Genomic DNA, 15,974 nt, shown 5'->3' with positions numbered 1-15,974 from the left:
TTTAAGGTAAGGAGTAGTTTTACTTTGGTAAAACTTTTAACTCTCCTATATTGTTAAATTATTATTTAACAATTTTTTACATCTAACTATAACTACAGTAATTAAGATATATAAAATCCTCTTATTTCACATCTAACTATAAAATTAAAATATATTTTTGGATGGAAGGAAGGAATGTGTGTGTATAATATGCATACAAAAGAGTAAATTGTTAATGGGTTTAAGGCTTTTTATTACTTCTTGTATCAATGTATATTGATACTATAAATGTGATAAAAGTCTCAATGGTTAATATTAAATAGAAAAAGGTATGCACTAATTAATGGTAAGTTAATGATGGTGAGGTAATGGTTAATTTTTTGAAACCCACATGGCTAAGTCTAAAAACATTAACTTGAAGAAGACAATGTTATTATAATTTCAACTAAGCGGGTCCCTCTTCCCCTTTGCGTCGGCAAAATATTGCAGAAGAAGCTCAGTCCATGGCGTTGGCCCCATTCATCACACACTCACCATTCATAAATTCCCATTATAAACTTCAAACCCATTGCCATTTACCTAAATCCCCCCCTCCCCCACCTACGACAAAAATCCTCCATTTATTTCTCCCTCAGTTTCTCCCCCAAATATGAAATCCGAGCTTTCACCCACTATGGCCGCCCTCAAGAAGGACACCTCATCAGAATCTGCCTTCTCCTTCTTCTTCTTCCTCTCAAAAAAAGCTCGCTACAAGTTCTGGGCCTTAGCTGCCATTCTCCTCCTCGCCTTCTGGTCCATGTTCACCGGCTCTGTTTCGCTTAAATGGTCCGCCGGAACCTTCGCCAGATTCTATGACGGTCCTCTCAAGCCGATCTTCGACGATCTCGACATTCTGGTGAACCTTTCTAGCCATTTCCATGGTGGGTTTTTGATTTTGTTTACTCTTCCTTGTTTTAGGGTTTTTTTTTTCTTTTTTTTTTTTTTGGTGAATTTTAGGAAGTTGAAGACCGGGAGAGGGATGTTCGGCACATGTGGAATTTGTACACACACGGTGGCGGTGGGCGGTTGCCGCGATTCTGGTCGGAGGCATTTGAAGCGGCGTATGAGGATTTGATCGGCGACGATCCCGGCCTTCGAGATGCTGCACTTTTGGAGATCGCTAGAATGTCTTTGCAATCTGTTCATGTTGATGTTGACCCAATTTCGATGAAACCGAAGGTCAGCTATCGTATCTGTGACTGAAATTTCATGCTCATCAATGGTTTTTCAGTAGAAAGGGATGATGAAACTTAACATTTCATATTATAATTCTCGAGATTCATTCTTTTCTTTTCTTTTTTAGCAAAACGTTTAGGATAATGGGAATTAGAAAAAGATCTACGCGTTTTTCTCTCACATCACTTTTTTTAGAAGAATTATTGTCTTTTTTATTCTAATTATTTGCATCATTTTATAGTGGAAATTACTTTTGTTTTTTTTTCGTTTGTGTCTATTAAATAATTTAAGAATTATGATTAATTAAATTTTATTGTTTTTTAATTGTTTTTACCATTACATTTAGAACTCTACTTTACTGTTATTTTTTAAATAATAATAATAAAACTTAACTTTAAAAGTTAATCTTAAATTCTTAAACGGTAAGGATTAAATTAAAATAAAAATTTAATTTCAGAAATAAATTGCTAACATTTTAAAACCTATTAACTAAAATTGAAATCGAACTTTCAAACTTAAAATAACTAAAACACACAAATAAGAAAAATATACATTATTTCGTTTTCTCAATTTAAAAGTATTAAAATATTGAACTAAAATGAAAAGAAACTGATACATTGGTTGTGATATGCAGGGTGAGAGCAAATTGAAGAGCGGCTCAAAGCAAAAGCAAATTGGATGAGGTGTAGCAGCCCAAGAAGGTTAAAGCAAATGCACTGTTCTAAGCCCCAAGGGCTTGTGCTTTTTTGAGGGAAGCTTTCAACTCTGTTTAGTTAAATTTCTATACTACATTGAGAACAACAATGGAATGTACAAATTTCACCACCAATCCAATATCAAGTGAAAAAGTTATTTTGTAGTTCATAAGTTCCTAAAACAAGTTCACATGAAAGTCTGATAAACATTTTCTTTCTTTGAATTTTGAGAAACAAGCTTCCGACATAGTATGTGTAGTATTATTAACCTTGAAATTAGACAAGTTAGAAATTAGAGAACCGAATGCCCACTTCATTCACATGATTTATTATCAAAATAATGATAGTCTTTTCGTATTGTTCTCTCTCATGTGCATTCAAAGTTGCAACTACTTTTTTTGGCCACATGTAAACATTTAATTTTTTGCATTCATAATTCTGAATTTATCCGAATCAGCATTTGTCCTGTTCTTCAACTTTCAGATCTGGTATAGCCTGCTTTATGACCAAATCATATGAAGAAAGTCAACATTAAGATTAAAAAATGAACAATATTTGTGGCTAATACAACCATAGTGAAGTAGACCCACAGTTTGGACCATTCAAGTTCATGTTTACACTACTTTTATCATTTTGTTATATATCAATCCTCAAATCAACCAAAAAATTTGTTTGATTATACATTTTGATAAAAATAGTGAGTATTATAATGAAAATAAGATGGAAGGTACAACCGAGTAAACCTCTCCAACAAGGTGAAAATGCATGATTAAAATTACTCTTCGAAACACAATTTTAATCCCTCTTGAATGATTAGGAACATCTTGGAAGTGTTCTAAAAATGACAAACATGATTTTATTCATATTCTAGAATTACTCCCAAACATGCAGTTCAACAATTCAAATCACCGACAGGCTCTGGATGCCCTTTACCTACACTAAGCAAGGCTCTTTACACAACCTAGAAAACTCACATGTGACCTTTTTCTTTAATAAAAGGCAGAATTAGGCATCCCTATACAACAAACAGCATCAACTATGACCTTTTTGCTAACAGCCCCATGGCTCCATAGACTAGGCTGGGCTAAAAGTATGGGTCACCAATTCTAATTCTATTGTTATGATCCAATTAACAGAACACTTACAAAAGGGCATTTAATGATGCCAGTCGATAAAATGAACCAGCACCAGCCAAGCTAACAAATTAAACAATAAACTAAAACGTTGAAGAATTGAACCTGCATGCCGAAACATCGAGAGCTCAACATCATCATTTTTGCAGGTGTTGATAGGTCGTGGGGCCAATAATGCATGAGAAAACGTTACTGTGAAATGCCGATGAATTCCCATCTCCAGAAGGAAGACCAACAAAAGGAAGTGAAACACACGAATAAATTACCTCGGTTAGGTTAAATCCAGCTCAAAAATGTTTGTAACAGACCCAATAACAACAAACCTACAAAGACAGGACAGTTAATTGTCAAAATCGTCCAGCAGACAGACAAAAATAGTCACTGCTGCTGCATCTCTGTGATGTTCTTTGGGGGGGGGGGGGGGGGGGGGGGATGAGGTACAAAAAAATCCATTTACAGAAAAGTTGGATGTCATGTATTTACATTTGGCTCCAAAGCCGCTCTTTTTCCTAATCTTCAATTGTCTGAATCTCGCCCATCATGATTCTGTTACTAACTACATTGAAACCCAAAACCGATGGGCTAACCTTCTTCCCTTTCTTTCCTTTCTTCTTTCCTCCACTCTTTGCAGACCCATCCCGGCCAACAGGGACATCAGGGTCCAGATCCCCACCAGCATTGCCTGAATTTACTTCTCGGGAAGCAATAGCCGATACCTTCCTGTCGTTGCGACTTTGAAAAGCAATTTCAAGAACATCTGCTGCAAGCAACTCCTTGTAATTTAGGAATTGATCAATGAAGTCGTGGTCAGGATCATATGATCCAAGGTTCTGTATTAAAAGCAGCTCTGCCTCAGATCTCGATTGCTTCAAGCAGTATTCCAAGAAACTTGTGTCTATAACAGGCAAAAAGATCGTACTCCATTAATAAAAGATATTAATAAAACAGTTCTTAATAACCCCAAAATATATATGTATAAAATTTAAAGAGGCCAAGTTGGATTATTTTCTTGTCTAACATAAATTGTGGACAATTAATTTCAGAAAAAATAGACATCGGAACAATGAAACATTAAACTAAATATTTTTAAATATTTCCATAACTTTACACGCTCAAGTATTTATATGCTCAAAAGGTGCAATTTTAATTATTCACTTATAAGATGAATGAGGGTCTCCAACCAAAGTTATCTAAGATAACACTTCAGAGTAAGAAAATCGCATATATGTCAAATATCGAAAACATTGTGCAAACCATAACCATTCACGCATCATAGGACATTTTTTTTAAAGCTACGAAACAATCAAGCATTCACATTGGACTTGCTTTCACACGCAAAATGTTTCTTCAACGGGAAAAAAAGATACCTTTTGTCCCAATGAGCCTTACACATTCACTCTCACACCAATCGCGGAAGCCCATAGCTTCTACAAGGAGAGGAAAAACTTAATCAGTACACGAGCCCAAAAGAGGCTTTTGACAAGAAAAAGCAAATGGGAAAATATCTAAACCCTTCCAAAGGAAACAAGGACCATAAAAAACAAACCTGAATGCTTGGTAACTGGATCTTGTTTGCCTTTCTGAGATGACTGTGCCGGCGAGGATGAAAGATAGTCAGCTTTCCCACCAGATGATTTTTGTCGACTTAACACCCCAGTCGAAGCTGCTTTTGCAGGAGTATTCCTATTTCCCCAGTTGTTGCTCCCAAGACGAACATCAACCCTGAAAACAAAAACATGGATTTGTTCCCCTTGATTACCAAGATTATATTGCATAAATGGCGGTTACAGAGGACAAAAATCTTTAGTGCTACCAAATATACACAAATTATAACCCTGACCCAGAAGAGGTGGGTAACGAAAGGGAAGTTCAAACTGCATGGACTACAATACTAAAAGGAAAAGTAGCAATACTATGTCATTGACCCATTAGTAGCACGGACGCTGATAAAAGTAAAGGTGGGGGCTCGAGAAAAAACGTACTGCTGATTTTCTTTCTTTGACTCAATGGGGCCCCAAAATAAGTCATCATCACCTCCATGATTTGACTGAGTAGGAACATTCTGAAGGGGGGATGATGCAGCTTTTGATGGAGAAGAAGCAGAGAGAGCCCAGGAAGGAGTACTAGTGCTGCTGCTACGACCAACCTGACTAGGCTGAGCCTTTTGGGGAGTGGGGATTTGATGAGAATGCTGAGCAGCAGCAGAGGTTTTTCTTCCCTGCTCCTTCTGAATATCCCTCAAAGAAGTGGGTTTGGGAACCTTCCCAGAGTCACTGGACCATGCTGGAGCCGGGGCCACGTTAGCAGCTTCTCCCTTCCAGAGGACAAAGTCACCAAAAGAAGGCCCAGAAGGAATGACAGGCATTGCTTCCTTCTCCTGCTGGGTCTGGCGGGAGATTTTCCCTTTCTCAATGGGACTTGAAGCAACAGGCACATCGGCAGAAGGGACTGGTGCGGACGGCTTGGTACCAACGCCCTTAGCCTTGGCAGACTTCTTGCGGCTCTTTTTGGTGTCTTTTGCCTCAATAAAATTGTCGTCCATGGGTTCTGCCTGTGTGGCCACAACACGAGGAGAAGAAGCAATCTGTACAGAGTCAGAAACACGAACATCACTTGCACCAGACTTTTCCATATTGTCTTCTGCCAGCAGATCATGCAATTGGCTCTTTCTACTCCTCGAAGTCAATAAATTTTCGTGTTTCTCACTTGATTCTGAAATCACAGAATCTTTATGAATTTCTTTGGAAGCTTTAGGGTCTGAACTGCTCACAATCCCAGCCCAAGGAGTTGATAAACTCATAGAGGTGATAGAAGTGGAAATCTCTGATACAGCCGTTTCTGTATGTGCCCTTTTCTGCTCTTCCTCCTGAATTTCCAATAATGACTTTGGCTTGAAACTCGAGGCAACTTTCCAAGCTCTTTGGCTAGATTGAGTCTGTGAGTTAAGGACAGAATCGGACCCAACTAGTTTGGCATCATCCTTCACTTGAACAGTGTCACCATCGCTCCAGGTATTCATAGCAGAGGCAGAGCTTTGAACTGGCTGATTGTCCACAATGGAAATTTTGCCATCATCCCCATCTCTGATCTTCCGAGGAGAGGAAGCCATATCACTTGCTTTTCCCATGATATTATCTGCCTTCAATTTCAAATCATTTTCTGATTTCCCACTTTTTGATTGCTTTGACTGCTGAATTGCAGAATTCTTAGAGTCCTTGGCCTGGTCTGAGGAAAGTGACTTCGAAGATTTTTGCTTCTTGGTCTTTTTATCAGAGGATTTTTTAGGTTCTTGTACTTCAACATTTTTCAATTCTGTCTCCAAGGAGGTATCATCTTTGTATCCATCCCTTTCAAGTTTTTGCACAGGCACACTAGCTTCTTGAACCTTCAGAACAGGTACACTATCAGCAGTCTGTGTAGAGCAACTATCGGGAATGGAAACTTCAGTATCATCAACTTCTGCTGGTTGTAGAGCAACTGAAATATCAGCAGTCTTGAGAGGAAGAGGTTCTACCATGGCATCAGATGCAAGAGATGTGGCAGTTTCATCAAGCCTTGGTACGGCCTCTCCTATCTGCTCCAAAGCTTGAACAGTGTGGCTATCAGATGACTTTTGCACATGACTCACATCCTCGATTTGTTTGCTAGTCAGCCCAGGAAAAAGTGAGGCCTCACCAACTATAGATCCAGGTAACATATCTTTCGGACGAGTATCAGTGAGCTGCTCGGGGAGACCAGGAGTCCAACCCTTCTGCTGAACATTTCCAAACATTTGATGCGGAAGAGCAAGGGAAGGATCCTCGGGATTAACATTGTAACTGGCTCCCTGGGTGACTTGCAAAGCCATATTTCCGAAGGGAATCGCACGATCAGTTACGACGTTTAAGGGCTTCTGTGAACCAATTTGAAATTTCTCTCGTGGTTGCTGGACTTGAGATGGATCAGTAGATGCATTTCCAATAGGTATAGGAGCACCTTGTAACTGTCCAAAAGATGGATCGATAAGATGCTGACGTGACTGATGTTCTGATAGAACCTGCGAGAGCAACTGTTGTTGCTGTAATAACTGTTGTTGCTCTTCTTGTTTTTGCTGCTGCTTAAGTAATAGAAGTTTGTCTAACAATGACATTTGTTGTGCAGAGAAAGGCACTTGAGAATGCAACTGCAACAAGTGTTGTTGTTGCAATTTACTTATCAGTTGTGGATCTTGAGATAAGCTGGAAGGAAGAAACTTATCTGGAGTTAAGGTAGGATTATCAGTAGCTTGGGCAAGTAAATTTGTCAAGGACGGCTGTGGTTGCAATCTCTGTTGTTGGAAACCAAAAGGTGCCTGCGAAGACAAGTTAAGCTCATGGTGCAAGTCAAGTTTACTTTGGAGAGGATCGGGAGCATGAGCAAATTTTGACCACCCTGCAACCTCATTAATGCCAGGAGGTGCTTTGTCAGACAAGCCTTGTAGAATGGCTGACATGTCAGGACTCTGAGAATGAGAAGTTTGACGAGAATGGTCTATGATTGAAGACAAGAGTTTGGCCTGCTGAATTGGATCATCTAGGCCAATATCCGGCTTAGAAACCTTGGATGTAGCATCTATTCCAGGCCAAAATGCATAAGGGTTGGACATAGACCTTTGCCGTTCAAGTTCCATTCTTTTGGCCAACAGGAAAAGGTTATTTCCATTGTCCATTCCCAAGGAAGACAGACTATTAGGATTAGTTCCAAAATATCCTGGCACACCTACACAATAAGTATCCGTGTCAATTTAGATATAACTGTAATAATATAACAAGAATTTTAACAATGCAAAAAATCTTTAAAGGAAAAAGAGAACAATTTTCCAATTCACAAACAAAAACAAACCTTCAGAGAAGGCACTCTTCTCGAGAGGTGAAGAACCTATATTGCCAGACATAAGTGACTCCAAAAATCTGTTTTCAGCTTCCACCGTTGAGCCATGTTTATGCCTTGTCTCGTTCCTCATAGTATCTATTTCATTCAACCCAGTATGAAGCTTCCCCAAGCTACCATAACTAGCGTTACCTAATGAATCTGCAAATTCATTCTGCTTCGGTCCACTAAATCCTGGTGGTGGCTTGGCTTTAGATCGTAAATGAGGCATAACATCACCAAGAGCTGAAAATGGCAAGTCACTTGGTGCATTTGTCGGACGGACAGGTAAATCTAAGCCAAAATACCCACCCTCAAACCATTGAATAATGTCAGCCCCACCAAAAGGGCCCTGAATTGCACCAGAGGGATCAATGTAATGAAGTTGCATATCCTCTGGAGCAGGTTGAACTGTTTTCCGCGATAGTTGTTCCTTGTCTAAAATCCCAGAAAGCTGCCTTCTAATGATGGATTCCTCCGTGGACTGCCATTTAGAATTATCCTTTGCATAAGATGGAGTAGTTGTGTTACTTCCCCACCCATCACTAAGATTCTTTGAAGACTGTACCCAACCCTTGTCAGGAGTTCCTGAGCTAATAATATTATTGGGATTGTCTCTCCAATCAGGCAAGGATGTATTCAGGGATTGCTCAAGTGATGAGGCATCCCACGTGCTGCTAGAATGAATATTGGTAGCCCCCTTAACACTCGATTCCCTATTGCCGGGCACCTCATCTGTTTTTCTCAAAGCATTGTCATCTTCTCTGAAAGCTGCATATACATACAGCCGCAGTACAGACATCTTGAGAGATAAAAGAGCAAATAGTCCATGCAAAAAAATGAACTTGAAAGACACAGATAAAATCCATGACTGAAACAGATGTCAGGAAAAACCTACAAAATTGAAAAAGACCAAAGGCAAGACGGAGCATTTAATAGTTCAATGTCACAAATTTGCCTGCCATTTCTTATATTCTCTTCCTTTTCTTAATATCTATCCTACAGTGGATCTAAAACAATGTGATAAATTAGAAGTTCAACTCTAAAATCACCCAAAAGCTTAAATTGATGGGTGAAGGTGAATTTAATATTATTTCATCTAACACTCTCACAATTGTAAGCTTGAAATATGTAGAAGGTCCAACAAGTGGAAATCAATATTAACTGGGGGTACATACATTGTAGGAGTTCGAACCCAAAAACTCCAGACCCTCTGTTCTAATACTGTCTTAAATCACCGATTGACCCAAAAGCTTAATTTGATGGATGAAGGTAAATTTAATATTACATGATCTAACATTAACTAAGAGAATTAAAAGAACACTAAAAGCATTTCTGCCCACATCAATCAAAAAATAGGTAGCAACTAGCAAGAGTAAACTTCTGAACTTTATTTACCCTCCAGTTAAGGTGTAACTTACCTTCAGATTTGAAATTGCCACTAGTATGTCCCATCTGTTCCTGAATGGCTTCATTTTTTGACTGTGGCCTGTGATAAGGCACCTGCCTCTCAGTAGAGACCTCTGAATAGTTTGTGTGACCAAGTTTAGTGGTGCTGTCATCTTTATCATCGTTGTAGTCATCAAACCCATGGGGTAAATCTTCTCTACTGCCTGCTCACAAAACAGGGTCCAAAGTAGTGAATTCCCCACTGATTTTTTTTTTTTTTAAATCAAACACCAAGCACCAAAATCAAACAATTGAGGGAAAGCATTTCAAACCTAGGGAAGGTGAAACACCAAGTTTTGTTCGCCTTGCTTGCATAAATTCTGATGAGTTTCGCCCATCCTTTGACACTTGAGGTGCACCACTACTGACAATTTCCCCTTTATCAATCCCCTTAAGAAAAGTCTAAAACAGAAAAAGGAAAAAATAGTCATTTAAACAACTAAAATGCACACTTAACATGACAGTAGATAATGGTATTTTACCATTTCTTCCGTAGTTGGTGCACAAAGAGCAAGAGGCTCCAAAGGTTCATCTAGTGTAAGAGTAGGCACAGGCACAAATCCATCTTTTAAAGTTTGCTGTGATGTCAAATTGGTAGTCCTGAAAACATCTAGCAATTTTGTCCTGCTATATTTGTAGTAACAAGGCTCTCTTCCAGATTTCTCGGAAGAAGCTCCAAGATAATTGGGAGATGAATAGACACTATTGGTAGGATTTACACCAGAACTGATGATTCCACGACCTAAAGAGAAGGTAGGAGGCGTGTTGTCTGCACGTCCACGATGGGAAAATGCAGGGACTTGTTTGCTTGGAGTTTGGGTTTGATGATGAGGCGGCTCTCCCTTACCTCGACCTTGAGCGGAACTTGACCTCCATGGGCGATAATGATCTCCATCCCTGTCATTTTTCCCGTAATTGGACACATGAGAGAAATTTTTGTCAAGATGCAAATCACCATCTCTTCCAGAGTCCACCCGCTTCTCACGAAAGCCTTCAGTTTCCTTATCATCAGGGCCCCATCGTGTATTCCATTTGCTCTCACGCCGCTGATCATAATGAACATTATCCCGATTATTTGAATCAGACCAGCGTTCCGATGGGCCTCGACGAGATTCCCTAAAGACTCTTGTGGATGAGTCTTCATTCCAACGATCCATCTTGCGACCGTCACCCATTTCTTTCTCGCCATCCCTCCAACGATCTTTACGCATTGAAGAATTATTTTCTCTTTCTTCATCATGCCAACGGTCACGCCTACCAATTTCAGAATCAGTCACGGATGGCCTAAACACTTCTTTTTTCTTTTGAGTGTCATTCATATCCTCATAATTCTCAGATCCCTTCATCATGTCCATGCGATTCCCATAAGCAGGTTGATGACTGAAATGGTTTTCCTACATTTAATATAAAATTTTAATAAGAATGAGAAATATTGTCGGAAATTATAGAGAACAAACCTACAGATAACATATTACAGTTGTTTCAATATAAAACTGAAAACTCAAGTGTCCCACTGTAGTCAAGTATCGCAGACATATTGTGGCATAGATAAATCATAGGGTCTGAGTTCAGATAACACACCCCAGTTCCAATTCCATGCTTACTCTCCCCTGGCTTAGGCAGAAGCCACTGTGGTGAAAGAGGAATTGGATTTTCAGATCCCTGAACATCTGCATAAAAATATTAAAGATGAGTAACCCTGCAACATTACGTACGTGATTACTAAACAGAAATAGTCGTGACATTTAATTTTGAAAAACTATAAAAGATTAAAACTTTAAACTATTCCAATGACCATGTAATGTGGCCTCCAGGAAATAGAGATAGTTGTAGATACAAAACCCTTTCGTCAAAATCAATTCTCACATTCTTAAAAACAAACTTTAACAAGTAAAAAGGGCCAGCCAATGGTCTAAAACAGTAGCATAAAGTATCAAACATTCGAATTATGGTAGGTTAGTACTCACCATTCTGATGAACTCCGGTTGTGAAACTATAATTGTAAAATCATTCAAATAGAATCATATGCAACACTACTCAAATAAATAAATTCCAAAACTAAGTTCACAACGTAAAAAGAAAGAAGAAACACATCAATGTGCAAGAGAAGCATTTAGTGGCTGCAAAATATCATTTGAAAACCTTGGTTTAGACTAATAGTAAACCCAAAATGACGTTAGCAATATGCAATCATCACAGATGTTTCAGTTTTAAAATTCTACAAAACATCCAGAAAAATCGAAGAACGCCAATATTCACATTCAGTCGAGCGTTTTACTGCTGCAATTCAAGTGGTAAGAATAGCAAGAAGAGACGAAAAGTTGAGATCCTTCAGAAAACGCGCACCATCAGGATTGGATAATTGCAAAATAAATCAAGGTTCTCATCTGAAAACCAAGTGACTGATATTAACTCAAAATTCGCGCTCATCGTGTATTGTCAAGTAGCTTTAGAAAGACAGAACCTTTCAACTTCAAAACAAATAAATTTAACTCAAGCAATGCTCGGAGACTTAACCTCAAAAAGAAGAGAAAAAAAATATACAGAGAGAGAAAGATGAAATGAGCACGGCACACATTAGCCAAACCTCGAAATTACGACGGCCGATGGCATTCAAACTCGTTCGTTCATTCCCCAGCAAGACAAAATGAAAACCCACGAGCCAAATTAAGAATGCAACCCAAAAATTCGAGGCCCATTATCGAAATACCCCAAAAACCCTAACTCCAAGAGCGATAAACATCAGCGCAGTCAGACGATGCCACACCCACATAACAAGATTAAACCAAGAACATCCAGCCATAGAAAAACCCTCAGCTAGGTTAAAACTAAACAGTACAAAACCCCAAGAATAACGATCAAAAAGGAGATGAAAAGAAAAGGAGTGTCGGAACTTAAAGTGAGTAGAAAAAAGATAAAGAAGAAATACCATTGGCAGCATGGAGAGGACTGGAAACAGAGAGATTGGGACGAGAACCAAAGTCGAAGCGGCCGGCCATGGATGATCTCGTAGAGTTGCAGAGAGAGATAGAGAGATAGGGAGCGGGATAGATAGAACAAAGAAAACCCTTTTCTTTCTTTAGCTTCGGTTGATGATTGCGCTTAGAACGATGTAAGAGTCGAGAAATGGGGTTACGGTGAGAATATATAAAACGAGAGACAATAGATAAACAGAGAAGTTTCAAAACGGCGTTAGGTTTAAGTAAAAACGACACGTCGTCCCACGACTGATTAAATTCTTCCTCTTGTGAAGATCGTGTCCCTCTCTCTCTTTAATCCATTTTTGCTCTTTCACTTCGTGTGGAAGCGTGACTTGCACGTGTTTATGTATCGGGTGTGAGTTTGTGAGTTCAAACGTAAACGGGCGCGTAAGAACCACGGTATATGAAATGCAAACAAAGTGATTAAATTCGTGATCTTTTCTTTTAATATTTTACCTAAAATTTATTGATTTCGACATGCTTCTTTCACTTACCATAATATATCATTTGGTCAACTCAAGACGGTTAAATATTAGAAGTTTGTTTAAATTTGTAATATACCATCTTTAAATTTTGTTTTATGAACTTTGTCTTACTAGCATCATTTACTCTATATAGTGTTGTAACGTACAAAATAACATAACATGCATGCATTAACTTGAGAAAGTGTGAGTTTGTGAGTTTAAATGAAATCTGCACGTGGAGTTCACGTGACATGTGGAATGATCGTGGGTTTAAGTTGATTGGTTTTGAGTAACGTGGATATAATTTAGACATTAATATTAAATTGTTATTATTATTATAAACATGTTATTTCACACAACAACTAGTGGTAGCCAATACATCAATGCTCATTCAATTTTTAAAATATTTGTAAACTTCAACAATCATGTTTTGCTTGATGTGTTATTTTCGACAAGTAAAGGAGTTGGACAATAATTGTTGTAAGATGTGAATAAGTGGCGTGGTTTTTTATAATTGATCACATGCACTGCTTAAATTTTTTTTTTCTATATCTTACCTATTGTTCCTTATATGCGAACAATTCATGCCTACGTATCAAATACTAAAGTGATGGTTGGTCAAATGTTTAAGTTATTTTATATTGTTTGTATACACTTTGAATTTGCATTTGCAAGTCTTAATAAGTATAGTCTCGCTATATTACTACCAACCTCAAAGTTAAAGGTTCAATTATCTCTTGGTTACGACACTAGTACCCAGACTTAAAAAAAAATTGTATCCACGACAAGTCTAAACGAGTATAGTCTTGCTATATTCTCTCGTGATTACCCCAAGTCGTAAAAAAAATTTGTATTTACAACAATTTACAAACATATTTGCTGAGTATGTTATAGTGACACGTTTGATTTGATTAACGAGGTAATGACAATACACAAGTACACATGCTAGTTGATAATGATAAAATAGCTAAAAGTTTGGTTAGAACATATGTGATTTTTGCATTTGTTCCGAACATTTAAATTGAGTTAAGAAATGCTCTTATTGGTTAGTTTTCGATGTAAACTCTTAATTTGTTTCTAAAATCCACGCCCAAGCTTATGCATGGTTTTAAAAACACTCTTAAACTTGAAAAAAAAAACACACAATAAAAGTATACCTAACCGTTAGTTTATTTTGGTAAAAAAATTGGAAAGTTACCATTTTAATATATTACTTTACTTTTTGAGTCTATCCACTTTCATTTTTAATTTATTAAAATAGTAAATCTTTAAAAGTTCACAAACCTTTAATTATATTTGAAATCATAAGACCTAAAATAAACGTTTTAAAAGTATAACACCAAAATGAACTAAAAACCATCAATTGACTGACAATAGTAGTACTCAAAATTAAATTTTACTAAGTTATTATATATCTCCAATAGAAATTAAAGTGAATTACAAAAATAGATTTGAATCTCGATTCCCTTCCCAACACACAAAAAATAAGTCTTAAAACATAATTCAAAGAATTTGAGAAAGGTAACACTTTAGAGCCAATAAATAAGGGACATGGTTAAAAGATAGAGATTAAAGAAATAGTTAAAAAGCATCTTAAATTTTGTTGGTAAAAATTGGTTTGAGTGACTTAAAGTATGAATCATTTGTTTTGAAAACTAAACGCGTAATAAGTTAATCCAAACACATCTTTTAAAGTATATTTTTAAGGAATTGCTAATATTCACGAGAAAAACAAAAACCAATCAATTCATCGAATCAACAGGTTCAATTTGCTCTAGAGTTTGGGATGAACCAAGATTCAAATCCCTTGACTTTAGGGTGTTGGGCTTGTGTTCATCCCTGACTACAAAGTCACCGTAAGAGGGTGTGCAAAGCAACCCAGCAGCCCAATTTTCCTTAAAGTCCATTAAACAAAAGAAAACCCTAGAGTAGAGGGTTAAGTTCACGTGGAGCCGCCCATCACCCCCTTCGCCTTCGTCTTCTTCGCGGCTCCGGTAAGATTCGTATTGAATTTGAATCTCCAAAAAATAACCGAGACCGAGCATGTTCGGGTTGGCCGGTTCAAAAGCATTGAAAACCGGTGTACTTGGTTCGGCCACTGACTTCGTTCAAACCGGACCGTGCGCAAGGCGATCGCGACGCAAAATGGCGGGAAATATTGGCGCCATTGTCGACAATGGAGCATTTCTTTCTCGTCTTCCGAGATATAAACCCCATTTATCTTCCTCCAATTCTAAATCCAACCGCATCAATTTCAGGTTCAATTCCTATTTCTCTCAAACCCTAAAGATGGCGCAGAACGGCACTTCAGAAGTTCAGGAATCGTTGCGGTCGCCCAAGGTGCAGAAGCTTACTCACGACAATGGCGAATCTGAAAATGTTAGCAAGTCATCGATGCTTCTCAGAGTGAAAAAGCTGTCTGAGAAAGCCGTGTTGCCATCGCGAGCCTCCGCTCTCTCCGCTGGTTACGACCTTTCAAGGTGTGTCATCTGAGATCTTTTTATCTATCTTTATGAACTCGTTTGTTTGATTCTTTTGTACGTTAATACAGTGCAGTAGAGACGAAGGTCCCTGCTCGAGGGAAAGTTCTGGTTCCAACTGACTTGAGCATTGCGATTCCGGAAGGAACTTACGCTCGGATCGGTATTTCTTCTCAGCTAACCCTTTACGCACCTTCTTTCCCGCACATTGGTTGTTTTCTGGAGATTGATACTAAAGCGTTTTTGGCTATTTGCCAGCGCCGCGCTCTGGTTTGGCTTTGAAGCATGCGATCGATGTTGGTGCTGGTGTTATTGATGCTGATTACAGAGGCCCTGTGGGAGTGATACTGTTCAATCACTCCGATGTGGACTTTGAGGTGAAAGCGGGCGACAGGATCGCTCAGATGATTCTTGAGAAAATTGTGACGCCGGAGGTGATGGAGGTCGAGGATTTGGATTCCACTCTCAGAGGTGAAGGTGGCTTTGGCTCCACAGGTGTTTGAGAAATCTCCACCTTAGAAATGGCAGATTTTCAGTTCTTTTTCCCATTTTGTATCTCAAAAGCTATATCAAACTTTTTGTTGAACATATATATGATTGTCAGGAAAAAGAACTTTGTTTTGTAGCCATTTCTATCAATGAATGGTCAAGTTTTCAGATATAAAACATGAAGATTGAAGGGTATATAACA

The 15,974-nt window shown here is 38.3% G+C and overlaps 3 protein-coding genes across 5 annotated transcripts; 2 read left to right on the top strand and 1 right to left on the bottom strand.

The window, feature by feature from the left end:
• The first annotated feature begins 403 nt into the window (after positions 1–403).
• On the top strand, positions 404–2,053 carry LOC103487960 (uncharacterized). The gene is made up of 3 exons (XM_008446478.3): positions 404–874; positions 976–1,197; positions 1,829–2,053. The coding sequence occupies exons 1-3, from the start codon at positions 629–631 to the stop codon at positions 1,874–1,876; spliced, it is 516 nt and encodes a 171-aa protein (XP_008444700.1). The 5' UTR covers positions 404–628; the 3' UTR covers positions 1,877–2,053.
• A 1,214-nt stretch (positions 2,054–3,267) lies between these two features.
• On the bottom strand, positions 3,268–12,486 carry LOC103487961 (protein ESSENTIAL FOR POTEXVIRUS ACCUMULATION 1). 3 transcript variants are annotated; one of them, XM_051082385.1, is made up of 11 exons: positions 12,288–12,486; positions 10,940–11,028; positions 9,841–10,752; positions 9,631–9,760; positions 9,331–9,522; positions 7,883–8,680; positions 5,005–7,759; positions 4,569–4,744; positions 4,390–4,449; positions 3,506–3,917; positions 3,268–3,345 (listed from the first exon to the last, which is right to left on the bottom strand). In XM_051082385.1, exons 1-10 carry the CDS (start codon positions 12,355–12,357, stop codon positions 3,532–3,534), a joined length of 5,568 nt encoding a protein of 1,855 aa, XP_050938342.1. In that variant the 5' UTR covers positions 12,358–12,486; the 3' UTR covers positions 3,268–3,345; positions 3,506–3,531. The 3 variants fall into 3 exon arrangements, with proteins under 3 accessions (XP_050938342.1, XP_050938343.1, XP_008444701.1); XM_051082386.1 differs by adding an exon at positions 11,946–12,078 and having other exon boundaries at positions 3,268–3,917; positions 12,288–12,449; XM_008446479.3 differs by having other exon boundaries at positions 3,268–3,917.
• A 2,093-nt stretch (positions 12,487–14,579) lies between these two features.
• Positions 14,580–15,949, top strand: LOC103487963 (deoxyuridine 5'-triphosphate nucleotidohydrolase). Its single transcript, XM_008446485.3, has 3 exons — positions 14,580–15,283; positions 15,355–15,446; positions 15,542–15,949. The coding sequence occupies exons 1-3, from the start codon at positions 14,847–14,849 to the stop codon at positions 15,784–15,786; spliced, it is 774 nt and encodes a 257-aa protein (XP_008444707.1). The 5' UTR covers positions 14,580–14,846; the 3' UTR covers positions 15,787–15,949.
• Positions 15,950–15,974: the final 25 nt, after the last annotated feature.

Source organism: Cucumis melo, chromosome 3, assembly GCF_025177605.1.
Source record: "Cucumis melo cultivar AY chromosome 3, USDA_Cmelo_AY_1.0, whole genome shotgun sequence".
NCBI lineage: Eukaryota > Viridiplantae > Streptophyta > Magnoliopsida > Cucurbitales > Cucurbitaceae > Cucumis > Cucumis melo.
Note: the sequence above shows the minus strand (reverse complement) of the source record. Positions and strands in the feature narration are given on the sequence as shown.